General features: G+C 47.4%; 7 protein-coding genes across 7 annotated transcripts; 5 read left to right on the top strand and 2 right to left on the bottom strand.

Annotated features, from left to right (window-relative positions):
• Positions 1-149: 149 nt before the first annotated feature.
• N7478_012084 (uncharacterized protein) lies at positions 150-2,027 on the top strand (the record flags this gene model as incomplete). The annotated part of the gene is made up of 4 exons (XM_056928298.1): positions 150-233; positions 313-407; positions 480-1,082; positions 1,157-2,027. The coding sequence occupies 4 exons, from the start codon at positions 150-152 to the stop codon at positions 2,025-2,027; spliced, it is 1,653 nt and encodes a 550-aa protein (XP_056773406.1).
• Positions 2,028-2,860: 833 nt separating this feature from the next.
• Positions 2,861-4,754, top strand: N7478_012085 (uncharacterized protein; the record flags this gene model as incomplete). Its single annotated transcript, XM_056928299.1, has 6 exons — positions 2,861-3,044; positions 3,243-3,717; positions 3,765-3,963; positions 4,024-4,118; positions 4,177-4,298; positions 4,369-4,754. The coding sequence occupies 6 exons, from the start codon at positions 2,861-2,863 to the stop codon at positions 4,752-4,754; spliced, it is 1,461 nt and encodes a 486-aa protein (XP_056773407.1).
• Positions 4,755-5,267: 513 nt separating this feature from the next.
• Positions 5,268-5,890, bottom strand: N7478_012086 (Ribosome-inactivating protein; the record flags this gene model as incomplete). The annotated part of the gene is made up of 2 exons (XM_056928300.1): positions 5,268-5,629; positions 5,809-5,890. 2 exons carry the CDS (start codon positions 5,888-5,890, stop codon positions 5,268-5,270), a joined length of 444 nt encoding a protein of 147 aa, XP_056773408.1.
• A 25-nt stretch (positions 5,891-5,915) lies between these two features.
• N7478_012087 (transposase) lies at positions 5,916-7,619 on the top strand (the record flags this gene model as incomplete). The annotated part of the gene is made up of 1 exon (XM_056928301.1): positions 5,916-7,619. The coding sequence occupies one exon, from the start codon at positions 5,916-5,918 to the stop codon at positions 7,617-7,619; it is 1,704 nt and encodes a 567-aa protein (XP_056773409.1).
• Positions 7,620-8,165: 546 nt separating this feature from the next.
• Positions 8,166-10,046, top strand: N7478_012088 (uncharacterized protein; the record flags this gene model as incomplete). Its single annotated transcript, XM_056928302.1, has 1 exon — positions 8,166-10,046. The coding sequence occupies one exon, from the start codon at positions 8,166-8,168 to the stop codon at positions 10,044-10,046; it is 1,881 nt and encodes a 626-aa protein (XP_056773410.1).
• Positions 10,047-10,739: 693 nt separating this feature from the next.
• N7478_012089 (uncharacterized protein) lies at positions 10,740-13,401 on the bottom strand (the record flags this gene model as incomplete). The annotated part of the gene is made up of 3 exons (XM_056928303.1): positions 10,740-10,851; positions 10,928-12,048; positions 12,106-13,401. The coding sequence occupies 3 exons, from the start codon at positions 13,399-13,401 to the stop codon at positions 10,740-10,742; spliced, it is 2,529 nt and encodes an 842-aa protein (XP_056773411.1).
• A 1,341-nt stretch (positions 13,402-14,742) lies between these two features.
• On the top strand, positions 14,743-17,335 carry N7478_012090 (putative actin binding protein; the record flags this gene model as incomplete). Its single annotated transcript, XM_056928304.1, has 4 exons — positions 14,743-14,941; positions 15,012-15,199; positions 15,266-17,185; positions 17,249-17,335. 4 exons carry the CDS (start codon positions 14,743-14,745, stop codon positions 17,333-17,335), a joined length of 2,394 nt encoding a protein of 797 aa, XP_056773412.1.
• Between the last annotated feature and the right edge of the window lie 242 nt (positions 17,336-17,577).

Raw genomic sequence — 17,577 nt, forward strand, 5'->3', positions numbered from 1 at the left:
ACCTCCAGAACCTCCAGAGTTAAAACACGAAAAAATGTTATAATTGTTGGATGGAAATATAAAGAACGCGACAATTCTCGGCTTAGCCACCAGTGATCATTCGGGGACCTTGTAAACAGACTTCATTATAGTTCTATAACTGTAACACCATGACTGTGTCTGTGTCTACACCAGCTATCTCGCCGCCAAGGATGCTTCCTTTAGGGACGAGTCAACCCCCCGGCGACAAATATGTATGTAAAGCCTATATATATATACACTTCCCCATTCAATTCTCATATCATCAATACTAATGGCATACTATACGGTCAGGCAATTAGCCTATCATTGCCAACATGGGACTCGGTCCCTGGCCGACCCCGTGGCTACAATTGGGTGCTTGAGAAACTGCAGGCAAATTATCCAAGGTAAGTGAAATATACGTATCACTTGGTAGAGCTCGGAATCCCGACTAACTAATTCAGGTTTGGCGTCAGTAGCATCGTGCAACAGTTAACCAGCGCTGTCCTGGAGCGGTGCGCAATCCCAGCGGAACGGATGCATTGCCTTGTGTTCTCCTCCAAACATGCAGCAAGGCGATGTATAGTGTATCTTCAGAAGCACCATAGCTCGGACATTCAAACTGACGTGGTATCTTTCTACATATCCCACGAGGCTACTATCCCAATAAGCACAAACTGGGACCGGTTCTATGCGGTGATATACGATGTTGATGCTAAGGTGGAAGCAAGCGAGTTCTGGTCTATATTTGGCGACGGGATTTCCAGTCGGCATGCGGAGTTTTGTCTTCAGCTCTGGCTCTATACGTGCTCTGAGTCTCGTAATAAGTCGTGGCAGTTCTACACAAGCACCGGTATTGGCACTGGCACTGACAGGACACCTATCCGGATGCTCGAGTCGCTAGATGCAGAGCAAGCGGCAAAAACAGAGATTAGGGACCGGATTGCGAACTTGATTGCGTCTGATAATCCTGAGTTCACTCCCCCATCGGCAACAGATGTATTTCTTTACACAAACGGGATGTCCGCTATTTCTGCCATGGCACGAGCCCTGGTCCCAGAGAAAAAGACGCTTCGGAAGCAGTGGTATTTGGGTAAGCACATGAAATAGACTTCAAGTTCAATCTGCGACGAAGGAAAACTCATTCTGCGTTTAGATGGCCCTACGCTGAAACCCCCAAATGCGTGAGCAACTCTGGCTATGAACGCTTTAAAATCTATAGCCAGGGAACAACAGACGAGCTGGATCAGCTAGAAGCATCACTCGCGTTGGGATCACGCATCCGCGTCTTGTTTTGTGAAGTTCCGTCAAATCCGCTCCTTCGAACTCCCGATCTTCATCGAATCCGAAGTCTCGCAGATCAGTACGACTTCATTGTTGTTTGCGATGAGACGCTTGGCACATTCGTTAATGTGGATATACTGCCATACGTAGATGTGGCTATCACAAGTCTAACTAAGGTTTTCAATGGCTCCGGAAACGCTATGGGAGGGAGTGCCGTCGTCAACCCGCAAAGCCGCTATTACAGCGAAGTACATGCCAAACTAACAGATATATATGAGGACCTCCTTTTCCCAACTGAGGCGCTTGTGCTCGCCGAGAACTCACGAGATTTCCAAGCACGCGTCCACAAATCCAGCGCCAATGCCCTGGCTCTGGCTACTTTCCTTTCATCACACCCGAGTATCGAGTCCGTGCTTTACCCATCCTTGATACCTACCAGGAAACTCTATGATCACTACCGTCGCAAGAATGGCGGGTATGGATATGTAATGAGTCTCCTGTTCCGGGAACCAAACGATGCTATAAGATTTTATGACACGTTGGATATGTGTAAGGGTCCAAGTATTGGGACGAATTTTAGTCTGGCCATTCCATATGCACAACTCGCGCATGTCTTCGATCTAGATTGGGCTGAGTCCCAAGGGATTCCAAAGCATATTGTGAGACTTAGTGTTGGATTGGAATCGGAGGATGATTTGGTGGAGTGTGTTTCTAGAGCGTTGGAGGGTCTCGTATCCCCTTAGCCGTCCTTGATCCACTATTTTTGTTGGGACAAAAAAACAAAACAAGACAAAACAAAATAAATGCAGAAATCAGAGAGTTCTGGGGGTTCTTCCGCATGGAAGGAGGTAATAAATTTTGAATCTTGGATGAGTCCCACTTGAATAAGTTACGGTGAGAAAAGAAAGCAATAAAGTTCTATAGAAATCCTTGTTTGTCAATACATGCAGCGTTCCATTACCCACCCACCTTGCCTTCTCTTTCCTTCGGGAACTGAAATTTCTTTCGTCAACCACTATCTCGGAGGAGCTCGGGCTTTGATTTCCACAAAGAATACGTTGAACCCAGGATGAGCACCAACGCGGGTCGCTCTCCCCAGTACGGAATTTCTATCCAGGGTGGAACTCTGGGCATTCGCATATGACCGGATTATACATACACACGCAGATCGATCGATCGGCAATCCTGGTACAGCGGAAGCAGGAATCCTTCCATGACAGGGTGTATACAGTACATGTACGTACAGTAGTGGACCCACTCTCTGCCCTGATGTTGTAGAGCATCTTGCAGAAGATCGGCACTTGATCTAATCCACTTTGGACCTTCGTGCATGGTAACCTTATTACCTGTAATTGATAGTCTATTAAAAACCTTGGAAAATACCAGTATATTATTTTATTACTTCTATTATCTTTAAATTACTACTATTCCTATATGTAAAGGTGGATATGCAGGCCAGAGGGGCTATGTGTACCCCATTGGTTTGCAGAACACACACAAAGAAAAGCTGTATAATAACTTTGGAAACGGCCTCCTCACTATCCACATTCAATGCTCAGATCTCTTACGATTCGACATGAACAAATTTCCAAACGATCCTATTTTCGTTAATCTGCTCCGACTAAGGCAGTCGGTGCAGGGAGTCTTAATCCATGACGATTATGGCATTGACGCAAGCCCCACCGACCTACTCAATGATATCAGTCTTTTGCGCGAAACACTGCGAAGAGAGCTCCCTGTTGAGTGGTATGATGCCAGAGGTTTGTTGCGACCTGACACCGGTTGCATAGCGACTATTTCACCAAGCGGATATTACTTTCTGGTTGCATTCTTTGCGATAGCCGCGCTCGGAGGGAAATGTTTAGCACTACGTGAGTCCAGCTCTTAACTGTGTGAAGGGCCCAAAGTAGATGAGGGCTGTTAATGACCTCTTTATTTACATACTATACTTTATGCAGCAACTAAGGCCGCACCTGACGGCAATCTCAAACTCTTGGCCTCGGCCAATGTGACATATATTCTGGCCGAGCCCAACACCATTCAACAGGCTACTTTTATCAAAGAACATGCAAGTAACATCAAGACAATCAAGATTGAGCGGAAGACAGGATTCCAGTGCACGTCCGATTCAGATTTCGAAATTGACGAGAATCTGTCGATTGATGCGAATCAAGCATGCATGGTCGTCCAGACCTCCGGAAGCAGCACCGGCAATCCGAAATGTGTTGTTATTCCTCGCCGTACTTTCTTCTTCTCCGGCAAGGCAGACTCTGACCGTGTGTTTCTGGCTTTCCGTCCTGTTCATTGGATGGGTGGCGCATCAGGGCTCCTTGCGCGGGTTCTGCGTGGGACGAAGATTCACTGGCCACAACGCTCATTCGAGCCAGCTATGTTTTGGGAGATCTTCAAGCAGGGTACCATTACAGATGTGTCGTTTTCTTCTTCGTTATTTAAAGGACTAGAGGAGTAAACATCTGCAGGCTTTCTGCTGATGAGCGTGAGGCATATGTATCCGGGGTGGGAAAGATCCGGGACGCCACGATTAGCGGCTCAGCTATGAACCCAGACACAGCCCAGTTTTGGATTGATCTCACGGGGATGAAGATCAGGAATGTTTACGGGTCGACTGAACTTGGTGGACTGGCACTGGCAGCTGGTATTGATGCGCCATACGTTGATGTTAGTTATTTTCTGAATTCTAACGTCTGTCACTCTGGTTTACTTTACTGACCTGTCCAGAGATGCATTGGTACGCCTACTCCTGGGGCACAGATCAAGCTGTCAAATGGAGACGAGGGAGAATTGCTTGTCAAGTCTCCTCGAATGTTCACGCAGTAAGTCTATTCTCGTGGATGTGTGTCTCATATACTCATATATGCTAATATTTGACAGTTACCTCAATGATGAAACAGCAACAAAGAATGCATTCGATGAAGATGGATTCTACAAAACAGGCGATCTCGTTCGACGTGTCGGAGCCAGTTATTTTTTCGAAGGAAGAGTAGACTCTGACTGTACGAACCCTCCTGCTCAATTTTGGAAATCTTTAGGGGGCGTCTCTAAAATCTAATTAAATTTACCTAGGGATCAACTTTCTTGACCGCAAGATTTCTGTTTTAGAACTAGAAGAAAACCTCCTGCGTCTTTCTTACATATCTGAGGCGCACGTTCTTCCTGTCCTTGACCATGAGACCAGAGGAGTCGCTGCAGTACTTGTTCGTCTCAGCCGTGAAAACTCAGAAATCAATCTGCAAAAAATCCGCGATGACCTTTCTCTAGGCCTGGAGCGTTATAAGCTACCTGCACTTCTATACATATTGAAAGCCGGAGAGGACGTACCCAAAGCGGCCTCTGACAAAGTGCTCAAGACCCAGGCATTAGACAAGTTCTTTCGTATCCGTGGGTATCGGCCTCGTGAATATTGCGTCGATGGGGTTGAGTGTCTCCGTACCTCCGACTTGGTGAAATGAAGTTGAGGGCCCAAGGTACTCAAGCTTCCAGCTGAAGTAGGAAGATTCCATTTCAATATTAGCAAGTTTAACGGAGTCACAGATTTTTTGGTTTTCTATTATACTAACTATGAATATGTTCCAACGTAGCTCTAAATTCTTTTACCAATATACGAGTGAAGCAGCCTATGAGGCACATAGTAGATACATGATCTGATGACAGACTAACATAGGCCCTCTTTCAACTAGAATGAAAAATATGAACAATAGCAAAAATTAAATCCAACTGACTCTAATTTGCAGCTTGCCATGCTGCCCCATGATCAGCTCAGATGCTGATCGTAAGATCGCAGGTTGGAATCCAGCAGTCGCATTCACAATCTCCTTGTCAGAGGAGGCTCAGAGGAACATAAGCAATGTAGCTGTACGCCAACATGGTCTTGAATTCTCTTCTAAACAGCTGGACTTTCTTATCTGGAAATAAGGAAGTCTGAGCAAATATTTCACCATAGATATCAGCGAGATCTTCTCCGTTCATGTCAACAAAATGATATCCACTGAGGCCTCTGAAGCATTGCTCATGACGACACAATCCACCACTGCTGAGCCAGAAGAGCCGTTGATGGTCTCTGTTCGAAGTTTGCCATAGTAGTTGGTCTGATCGTTGGCATTCCATGCAATTCGACTTTGAGCAACCTCTTCATTGGCAGATGGAGCGTTGCTGTCCTTGAGATTGAAATCGATGGCGAAATCATCGGCGGCCGATATATTGCGAGATGGGCCAGTAGTGATGGCATTTTGGCCAGTCTCAATAGATTCGTGATCTTTTCTGTCTCGGTTATAGATAGAGTCGCTCTGCAGCCCGTTGATTGCGGTGATAGTACCGTAGAATTTGCCTGGATCTTCATCATTGATGTTCAAGATCCTTATATCAAAGAGCTCGAGCAGGCGTCGGCCCTATTGGCCTCAAGCCTGCCTGATGGCGGGCAGGGCATTGTTGACTGGTGGTACAGTCTGGAAGAGTACCATACCGAGTATCTCAACTAGCCGTGCCTACACCGCTACGCGGCAGAACACCAAATGGGGTCGCCCCATTTGGTGTCCCGCAGCGGAATGGAAATTCTCACCGGAATGGAAAATTTTCTGAATTTTATCATATTGTTTAAAAAGACTTCCTTAACTATGGCCAAACCTACTGAAACCGAGGTATCTCGTGTAAATCAGGCCATTAAATACGCCCGAAGCCTCAAAAAGCCGAATTTGTCCGCCATTTCTAAGGAATATGGTGTTGATTACAAGCTTCTTTGGAGACGTGTAAAACAGAACATGAAGCCAAAAACAGATGTTAAACCATCGAATTACGCCTTGAACGTACAGCAAGAAAAGGCTTTGGGGTATTGGATACAGGCTATGGATGCAGCTTTTATACCCCCTACGCCAAATATTATAGAACAATGGGCTAATGCTACCCTTGCTCGATCAAAAACACCTGATCGGACGGTCGGAAAAGACTGGGTTTATCGTTATATTAAACGATTTCCTGATACAGAAATGAAGCTTAGAAGGCAAAAGATTGTTGATTCAAAACGTCTGGGAGCGGCAGATGTCTCAATGTTATATCATTGGTACGATTTATTAGCCAAAGCCCTAGATGGCGTACACCCACGGTTAATTTACAATTTCGATGAAACTGGCTTTCATATTGGACAAGGAAGAACTCAGCGAGTATTTTCTAGCCGAATGAATAAATCGCAACAGCTTGCAAGCAATGAACACGGAGAAAGAGTTACAGTCGCAGAATGTATTGCTGCAGATGGCTGGCGAATGCATCCCCTTATTATCTTCAAAGGCCAACATCATATGGAGTCGTGGTATGACCACATTTTACCTGATGAATGGATGACTGCAACTGCAGAGAAAGGCTATATTGTTGATGAACTTGCTGTGCTTTGGATACAAGAATTTGACCGTGAAACACGTAATCGTGTTAACAAAAATGAGCAACGAATTCTTTTGGTTGATGGTTGTGGTTCACATCTGACTTTTGAATTTCTCAATATTGCAGAGAAAGCCAATATTAAGATCTTTGGTTTCCCTCCAAATAGGACCAATTATCTTCAACCTCTTGATGGTAAACCATTTCAAGCCTATAAAGCTTATTTCCGATCGCAAAATAACCTCATTTCTCAATGGGGGGGTGGCCAACTTGCTACAAAATCATCTTTTCTTCACGACCTTCTTACCTTCCGAGATAAAGCTCTTACATCCCGTATCTGTCGGAATGCCTTTAAAGATCGTGGAATCTACCCTCCAGATGCAGAGATAGTTTGCAAACCTCTCGATAATTCTCTTCCAGAGCCTCTAGATCTAGAAATCGATCTACGGAATGAGAAAACACTATCTCCAGGGCCAGATCTTTTATCTTCAAGTCTTGAAAACACACCTTCAAAGACATTTAAAGATGTGGAAAAACGACAAAGACATCTCTCTGGACTTCTTGATCGATCTAATATAACACCTAAAGAGAAAAAAACACTCTCACAGGTCTTAGAAGAGCAAGAATTCTATTTTAATGCCTTAGCTAATACCTCAGCTACTATAGCTGAGATGGCTAGATTTAAAGCTCCACGGGAGAAAAAAATTACCAAAAGGCATATTTTAGGCCTTAGAGATGACGGAATGATTCGTGTTAAAGATGCAAAACGTAGTATTGCTGCCAGGCATACTAAGGAAGCTGAAAAAGAGGAAAAACGACTTGCGAGGGAGTGGAAGAAAAACCATCCTAATTCTACCACACCATTCAGATCGGAGGCTGAAAAGGATGCAGAGGCTGAGCCGTTATATAACGAGACAGGAGAGGTTATTGGTTTTTTTGATAAATTCTAAATTATATAGAGATTTGTATGTAAAGACGAAAATTTTCCATTCCGGTGAGAATTTCCATTCCGCTGCGGAACACCAATTCGCCCGGGCGCGAATTGGTGTTCTGCCGTGTAGCGGTGTAGACACGGCTAGTATGTTCGGAGTACTGAGGTCCATAGTTCTTATCGGCTTATCTTATCTTATCCAGAGCTGATAGCTGATGTCATCAATCAGTCTTATCACCGCCCGCGGAGTTTTCGATCTGGTGTTGTGTGTTGTTCGACCTCTACCCCTCCCACACCACTTCCCTCCATCTTCTTTCTTCTTTCTACTATATATACAGGGGACCCCGGGGGAATACCGGTCTTTTCGCTCGTTTTGGCTGGTTCATTCTTTTTTGTTTCCTTGCTTTGACCCGAGATCTCCAAAGACCTCGACTTTGCGGAACTGCCCGACACACGTACCTCCCTTCTCCCACCGAACGAAACAATGATATTTCGTACTGCTTAATTTACTGGTCAAATCTTTTTTACAACATAAGAGCATGGTGTTTATTTGGTGGTATTGAAAATGGGCTATCAGCCTCTCGCGCAAGAATTTGCTTTATCAACATCAACATCAACATCAACTGGAAGGCCCGAGTCGGAGACTACCCACACGTCCTCAAATCAGGACTCGTTACTAAGGAGGAATAATACTGGACCGAAAGAAAACACTCCGTCAACTCAAGATGGTGAGCCGGGGTCGGTGTCTCAGGCCCCAAGGCGGCGTTTCTTGCCTCAACCTGTTGAAACATCCTCGCGAAGCTCCGGTACCACACAACCTAGCTCCAGCCTTGTCAACGAACTCCAACCTAGTAAGACATCTGGCTCTCTACCAGGAAATGAAATGCAAGCCGACAGTAGTCAGCCACGCCGGCGAATCTTGCCTCAGCCGATTGAAACAACCACAATGAGTCGCCCAGGACCCTCCCGACCGCAACAGCAACAGTCACAGCCACAGAAGCACAACCCGCCTTCTACGATACCCAGCCCCAGAAGATTCAAGCCGGCATTGATCGAGACAGAATATCGGTCTGTTAAGGGGGAAAACTCTAAGGACTCTCTTCCTGGTGTCGGCTCTTCTCGAGAATTTTCCATGGAATCATCACCTGGTCTTTCTGCTCGGCTGCTGAGCCCTCGAAGGAACACATCACCGCACCTCGATGAGTCCAACTTCTCATATGTCAGTCTCCTCCGTCGCCAGGAGACACGAAGACATTCTTTTCGCGTCCCAAGTCTTCCACGTATTTCCTCTGTGAGTAGTGAAGCTGAAGAAGACCCCGAAGACACTTCTGCGCTTTTATTACCATCATCGCCAGGCACAAAGCAAGAACAAAACTACAATGGAGATTTGTCTGAGTACCTGCTGTCTGTTGCGGCTCGAACAGCGCAGAGAGAACTGAAAGATCAGGCATTGGCAGCCTTTCCCAACGAGCAGGTTTATGAACCTGTGGACCATTTTGCAATCGACAAGGAAGAAGGGGATTTGGAAGATCAGAGCTCCATGTACCCCCAGCCACATGAACTGAAGTCTCGACGACAATCATCTGCAGACTTATCCTGGGAGTTAGACTATATGCGTCAGCATAAGGAAGAAGCAGAACAACGGCTACGAGCGATGGTGACCTCCAATACTCGTAAACAGGCCCCAAGAGATCAGGCTCCTCCTTCCAAACCTCTTGGTCCCAGTCCTCCAATGCTTGGCGCTGATATTGTTCTGCCATTGAGTTCTTCGCCAGATGGGACGCTCTGCGAAAACTCAAACCCAGATAATGGCGCACAGTCGGGAGATAATCCTTGCTTTGGCTGCAAAAGTCTCTGGTGTGCGGAATCTGGTGGCGATGGCGGTAAAGGTGCCGGTCTCTGGATGGGGACTTGTCATAAGACTGAAGGCCCTCGGCAAGAGCCGCATTTTCTCACCGGAATCATGACCCCTATGATTCAGGACTCTAAGCCTGGATCACGCAACAATACGTGGCTGACTCTGACTCCCCATCTCAACCCAACACCCGCGATCAAAGGCTCACCAAGCCCACAGGATGGCGTGGGTCTTGGTCTTGGTCTTGGTCTTGACCTTTCCCGGGTTACGAGCGACGAATTTAACGACGGCTTTGTCACTCAAATTTACAATTATGTGTCATTGGGATACCCTTGCGTAGCGCGTTATTATGATTATGAACTCAGTCGGATATCAAGAATCGCCGTAGAAGACCTACGACAAGATGATCTTCACACCGATGCTAAAGGCTACGTTGTTGCTTCGGATGATCAAGCAGTCCCCTGCATGCGGTGGAAGGCTCTTCGTCTTTATATCCGGGAATGGGCTCGACAACAACCCACCATGGCAGAAGATGAGACCGGTTTAGAAGCTTGGGGGATGCCTGAGCGAAGGGGGAGCTGGGCCATTTAAGCGCGCATACACACATTGGGATTGGGATCGAGATCGAGACTGGTGATATATCCATACCCTTACGCGTTCATTTTTTTTTAGATGTCTTGATCTTCTCCCCTTAATTGTTTATTAATATTAATATCATTTTTAGATATAATACTACATATGTTGGTTCTGGGTATATCGGGTGTGAATGCCCGATATAGTGGTCTTCTGGTCTTTCTGTCTGTCTGTGGATCAAGTAGTTGAGGATTATGGTCTTAAAAGAAGAGATATAGTAGAGTTTCAGTAGTATTAGTACTAGCTATAGTTACCTACAAAGCCAAATATACAGTGGCTAACTTCTAGGAAGTAGTAGAGCCTAATTACATGTCTTGTATTTACGTCTCCCGTTAGTACTTAATCTATCTTTGTCTAATAAAACTCTTCGTAAGACTGTCATTTTATTAATCCATGTATTCTATTTTCTATGAGGTGTACTCATATACTAGTGGTCTTCTTATCATGTCACTATGCTGAGATGAGAGGCGGAGATATCCAGTAGCTCTACCGAGACTGATGGGCCTCCTCATCCTATCCACTGGTATTTGTGATATGTTGGAAGGGCCCAAGGTAAATTGAGATTAGTCAAAGAAAGCAGAATGATAACAATAATGAGCTTGTTGAATTTCCCCGGGATGATATATTTCTTTTTCACGTGAGGCCAACTCGTCATGATGTAGCATGAGTTCCCTTTGTGGAAGCTTGATTGACATTGTGCAGAAGGCCTGGCGCCAAAGCATTTGGCTCATCTGGCGCATAGCCCTCCGAGTATTTCTCGATCCTAGTGGTTTCGTTGTTAGCCAAAGTGGTCGTATATCCATAGAAGACATCGGGTTTTCAATCATTAGATGACTTACAGTGATAGTTCGGCTTGCAAGGTTTCATGTCGGAAAGCTTCGCGAATATCAGGAACATTACTCTTGGCCACATTGTTGCCATCAATTCCAGGAAGACTGCAGCCTGAGCCAAGCCATCTCCTTTTCAATGAAAGCTCAAATCCACTCTGGATGACAGAGTATTTAGCAAGTTCGCACATGTCAACAGCACTGAACTTGTAGATTTGAGCTGCCACGGAATATTCCTCAATCAGAGGCTCTTTGGTGAAAGCAAACTGGAGTGGGTCATCAGTTGACAAAGACACGTTGAGTCCACGCTTGAAGAAGCTAGCACAGGGGTTCTTGTCATAGGTAAGGAACAGCGCATTGTTGCTCAGAGGGGACATGGCAATGCCAATTTTATCTAGGTAGTAAAGATATTGTAGCAATGGTACCTTGCGTAGGAGAATTCCGTGACTGATACTGTGGCAACAAAGGAAGCCGACAGCTAGATGGTCCGGATCACCCGCCTCACCACAGTGTGGTCGAAGAACAAACGTATTGAAGCCCCGTCGCTGCCGCCAGTTGTTGAGCGATGCAATGTTGGCAAACATGAAATACAGCCAATAGCTGTATGGGGGGTTTTGTTTGGTAGTCCAATCCCTTGGGATGGGATACTTGCGGTAAAGTCGACGTTCAGCTTTACTCTCGTCATCAACGCTGTCGAAACCTACGACACGCTGAAGGAAGACGTGAAGCTTGGGATGACTGGAGGGATCTTTGGTCACTTCGAATAGAGGCTGGAAAACGTTCGAGATGACCTGCTCATAGTTTTCCATCATCCCACTCGACTTATACACATCATATAATCGAGGTACCTGAATCAGCCAGCGAACATTGGGAGAAAATAGCTTGTTATCTACCACCCAGGCGGCGAGTTTGTCCCATTCGTCGGGGGATCTTCCGTAGATGGAAATACGCCATTCGACCATTTGATACTTGCTGGATTCCAGATCAGCGATGACTTCCTTCGTGATCTCTGCTAGATAACGGCCTTTAATATAGTTATCGGTCTTCAAAAATATCTCACGCAGACGCGATTCGCCCACAGGGTTATATTTGAGATTGAATTTGTCGAAGCGATGGAATGAATCGGTGTGTGCCTATCGGGTTTTAGGTCAGTCAAGTAAACAAGAAGCGGGAAATAGGTTTAGACTAACATGCATATCCAAGGTATCGATGCTGAGATCGTATGCGGTCAAATTGATACTCTCAAACACCTCTCGGAGAGTGAGATGCTTGCCATCTCGAAAGAGAACGACCTCGTCAGGAGATTTGCGCATCTTGCTCTTGATGAAGCGCAGAAGATGCTTCTGATTCATGCACGCCGAGTGGTGAACGTGGGTATCCACCTTACGGACATTGTAGAAGTCTCGATGCGGGACTTTCTTACTGTCTGCGATCTCTTGGTATTCGTTCAAGAGAGTATACAGCTGGAACTTGCCTTCCAAATATGAGAGACGTCTGAACGCAAAGCTTTTGGCGGGGCCCTCCGAGGAAACATCTACGACCGCGTCAAGGTCCATGTAGAAATCGCGAAGAGATGGGATCTGCACTATTGGTTCATTTCGATCCATCGCGGCATCTGACTGGAACACTTGGTAGACACTATTACTGTCCAGGCGATACGACCACGCCGACTTTTCGGGGAGCGGGGTCAATTCGTCCATATCAAAGTCCTCGCCAATATCTTGGCCCATCTTCCTCCTCTTACCTGACACATCTGCCGGGCCTCCAACATTTCCCGGTTGGTATTCCTTACCCTCATCCCATGCCGGCTCAGGTGGTGGAGGGTAGATATCCCAATCTTGTTGATCCCTGGGATCATCGCCGGATCGCTGGAGTGACAGTTCCAGATATTTTGCTCGTCGGTCCAATAGACCTTTGATTTTGCGATAAATGGCACTCAATTCCGATGTAATGGCATCCCCACCAGGTCCTAGGGAAGTGATACCCAAACCCGTCCCATGAGTGCTCGCCCCGACACCCGAGTTAGGTGGTTGCGCATGGGCACGTGCTGAGTGGTCCGCTAGTTGGGGATCAGAGGTTGGGCCGTCGGTATTTTGAAATGCAGAATGTTCCGAATGTCCGTCCGACTCGGCAAGCATGGAGCCTTTGCGTATGGGGGTACCCTTATCCCGTGGACTGGCATCGTTGGCCATTGCTGGAATGCTTTCGTGAAGATCCGTTGGGGAACGGCCAAGCAGCACAGGGCTCACTGGCCCGGTATTCTCGCCGCTTTTTGTTGCCAGCTGGTGATGCTGATAGAACAGTTTGGCCTCTGCGTGACTCAAGGACTTCTCGTAGGCATAATCATAGGTTGCGGTTTTCAGCTCCTGATCTCGAGGTAAACTCCCGACGGCTGCTTCCTCAAGGGCAGAGGGTGTTTCGGGATCGGAGGCCATTTCGAAGCCTGGAGAAGGCAGCGGATCGTTATCAAAGGTTGCAGGGTTCATATTGGAATTGTGGCCGGACATGGGGGGTTGGGAAGACCCCATGACTTTTTTGTTCTTTCTTTCCGTCTCTATGAAATAACCTTGCGAGTGTGGTACAACCACACTAGGGACGAGAGGGGAGGTGCGACCTTCGGGTTCAAAGCTTGACGGGGGTTGAGGATGGGATCAAAGAAAGATGAAGTCGGATATTGATCAGGATAACAAACGGAATAGTGGACAACAAGGAATTTGGTAGCTTTGGAGAAGAGAAGGGGAAAGAGTGTTTGGAGAGCTTCAACATTTGAAATGTTCTTTCCACTCCACTTCTCGGTGAGGATAAGCGATAAGATAAGAAGATAGAGATAACGGATAGCGATAAGTGATAAGCGATAAGTGATAAGAATTAAGCAAGTCTTGTGCTGTCCTATATAGTAATACATATAGTAGGTACTTTAATGTGGATAATAGATGGGCAGTATACTATATTCGTTTATTTGGATAACGGAGTTGTAAGTGGGTAGATGGATGTTGACCATATATCCTAAGGTTGTATGGCTAGACATACTAATACTAAAATGTTGCCCTGTATAAGTGATGACGCATTAAGGCCATGCTAGTATTAACTTGAGCTCCGCCAAGTACAACATATAATATAGCGAGGAGGTAGATTCGAATAAAATGAGGAATAGGTAGTCGATATAGCATATAAATTATTATGCATATACTAGCATACCTTCTATATACCAGGGCCAGTATACTGTGTATAGAAGCAGACTTGACATCTTTGTTTACCTTATGTCATCCAGCAACATTAAACATTATTCCCTTTATAACTAATATATATAAATAATATAGAAGTAAATTTGTTATAAAATTGAGAATTTAAAAGGTAATGATATATCCCACCTAGTTCATGCGCAAGTTATATTCTTCTACCTAAATCTTGTTCGCCACTATATAACTGTTGCTCTGCTGCCTACTTAACCTTTCCCGGCAGTACACACGCATGCTAACTAACGCCCAAACATCTCCCGTCCTCCCCCCACTTCTTCTACCTCCCACTTCTCTTTCTCCAGAATTACCACAACACAGATCCAACCGTCGATTTTACTTTCAATTGGAATCGTATTGGGTCTGATTTACTGATCGTATACTCCATCAAGAGGCCAACAGCTTCCCTATATCCGTCTTTTTCCTCCGCCCCCACTTCTCATCTCCACCCATCTCTTTCAAGAGTCAACCTCGTGCGGCGGAGTATCGTGGCCGTTATTACCTGATTGCCTTTTCCTTGCTCCTTGCTCCTTGCTCCCCTCGCTTCCCCCCCTCCTCCTCCCTACAGCTCTTTCTTCCGGTCTCAACATCATGGCTTCTCTCAACTTGTCAGCCAATGGCCCCTCAATCTCCAAGAGCTATCAGTCGGTCGTGAATGCGCCACCCCCTAAGAACGGCTCACCGACATATGGTCAATGGGCCGTCTTTTCCGTCTCAACCCCACTGCTCAATGCATTCCAGCAGGATGCTGGTAGCAAAGAGAGTGTGTTGAAGGTCCAAAGCACAGGTGGTCAGTCACTACTCTCCTTCCCCGCCATCTCTTCCATCCGGCGCTATTGCTCACACCTGTCATAATATAGAGGGTGAATTGCTCGATCTCATCGAGGAGTTCTCCGAAGGCCGTGTTCAATTCGCCTACGTCAAAGTGACCGACCCTAATACTGGCCTCCCTAAGAACGTTCTGATTGCGTGGTGTGGCGAAGGTGTTCCCGAGAGGACTAAGGGTTATTTCACGAGCCATCTGGCCAGTGTATCGAAATTCCTCCATGTGAGTCTTCAAGAGCTTCCCTTCCACCACTCAAAACACCGAACTAACCCCGCTGACGTACAACAGGGCTACCATGTTCAGATTACTGCGCGAGCCGACGGTCATCTATCGCCCGAAGGTATCGTTCAACGAGTCGCCGATTCATCCGGTTCAAAGTATTCGGCAGAGTCGCAAGCACCACCTCCAACCACGGCAGCCCGTCCCCCGGTCGCTACTAAGCCTGTATTCACACCTACCCGCTCAGGAGGCATTGCTCCAGCTCCAGCTCCCCGCCCAAAGCCATCCGCGGCAGTAGATAATGATGGTTGGGGTGATGACGCACCCCCAGTCACTCGAACCCAACTCGAGAAAGTTCAACCCGCTTACCAACCTACCAAGGTGAACCTCTCACAACTCAAATCAGAGAACCAATCTCCCGCACCCCGACAGCCCGTATCAGCACCTACAGAAGACCGAGGGGATGTAGTGAGAGGTGGATATCAACCTATTGGTAAGGTTGATATCGCGGCCATCCGACGACAAGCCGCTGAATCAGGCCAGACAAAAGATGATCGTCCTGCCCCAGTGAAGGGTTCTTATGAACCGGTGGGCAAGGTGGATATCGCCGCTATTCGTGCTCGCGCCCAGAAACCCGAAGGTGCAAATGATGATGCGCCCGCACCAGCCCCTCGTCCAGACCCAGTTCCTCGCAATGAACCCACCACACTACCCGAGCGCCCGGCTTTCAACCAAGACGCCGAACGTCTGACCAACCTGCCGAAGCCCAAGGTTGCCAATAAGTTCGGGTCCAGCCCAGCATTCCCTGGCACCAAACCACCTCTTCCCGCCGGAGGAAGTGCAGCTGTTCCAAATGTGCAAGTGGGTAGCGCCAGCCGGACCTTTGCGGACCAAGGGGGTAAAACTCCTGCTCAACTCTGGGCCGAACGCAAGGCCAAGGAACGCGGAGCTGCGCCTGCGCCTGCAACTGATGCATCGCTTCCTGCACCTATTCAGAGCCAACCCAGCGGCCAAAGTGAGTGGAAGAGCGGGTACGCCGGCAAATCTTGGGCACCAGTGCAGACTGTTCAGGAGAGAAGTGTCCCTGAAGCTGCAGATGTGAAATCTTCCGACCCGCTACAGACCGAGTCCGCACAGCCACCTTCTCACGTTCTGGACACACGGGACCAATTCGCCCAGCCTCCCCCTGCGCCTGTTGCTGCTGAAGCACCCCCTCCACCCGTGCCACAGGCTAGTCGGCCCGTTCCTGTTCCCGGGCTACCATCTGGTCCCACCGAGCCTGAATCCAAGCCCGAGCCCGAGCATGATTTCCACCAAGACCTCCCTACCCCTCCCCCTCAGCCGCGCTCTCCTACTCCCCCAACCCCTCCTGTGCGAGAGAGTTCTCCTATTCGCGTGGCCATGCCCGTGAGTCGTGAAGTGACCGATGCACACGACGAGCAACATTCTCCGCCTCCAGCCATGCCCGTTCGAAGCCTCGAAGAAGTGGTACCGGACGAGAGTGAATTGGAAAGTGATGACCACCATGATCTTGGGCGTGCCGCGGCCGAGGCCACTGTTCCCGATCAAACCCAAGGTGGATTGCGTGCCGTGGTGCAGTATGACTACGAAAAGGCAGAGGATAATGAGGTGGAGCTCCGAGAAGGTGAATTTGTGACTGATATTGAGATGGTCGATGAAGATTGGTGGTTGGGCGTAAACACCCAGGGTGAACGGGGCCTTTTCCCTGCCAACTACGTTGAGATTGTGGAGGAGGGCCACGCTGGTGCCCACGCCGTGGAGCCTGAGCATGAGGCTGAACCTATTCATGAGGCTGAGCCCGAGCCCGAGCCTACACCTGCTCCAGCTCCGGCCCCTGTGCCAGTTGCGGCCCCCGAACACCATGAACCTTCCCATTCTCAGGGCCCGACTGCGTCAGCCCTTTACGACTATGAGGCCGCGGAGGACAACGAGCTCAGCTTCCCAGATGGAGCTACCATCGTGAACGTGGTAAGTTTTCTTCTTCCTTTCCCCCGAACTAGATTTACCCAAACATACTAATGATGATGATAGGAATTCCCTGACGATGATTGGTGGCTTGGAGAGTATAATGGAGACCGGGGTCTGTTCCCCGCCAACTATGTGCAATTGAACCAGTAAAAGGAGCGAGATAGAGAGGAGAAGAGTTGAGAGGAAAATGAAGGGTGCATGTGTAAATAGCTCTTTTTCTTCTTTTGCTTATGGTTCAGCTTCTGTTTATTATCTACTCTCTGAAATACAAATGCCAGTGTATTTCTATGTCATTACGCTTTATACTATATGTCCATCCTCTCCTTACTTATACAATTCCTACCAGTAGCATGCAGTGTTATAGTTCGTGCAATTTGATTGGCTGAAACTCA

This window comes from Penicillium angulare (assembly GCF_028827245.1).
Source record: "Penicillium angulare strain IBT 27051 chromosome Unknown utg000010l_segment0_segment0, whole genome shotgun sequence".
Lineage (NCBI taxonomy): Eukaryota > Fungi > Ascomycota > Eurotiomycetes > Eurotiales > Aspergillaceae > Penicillium > Penicillium angulare.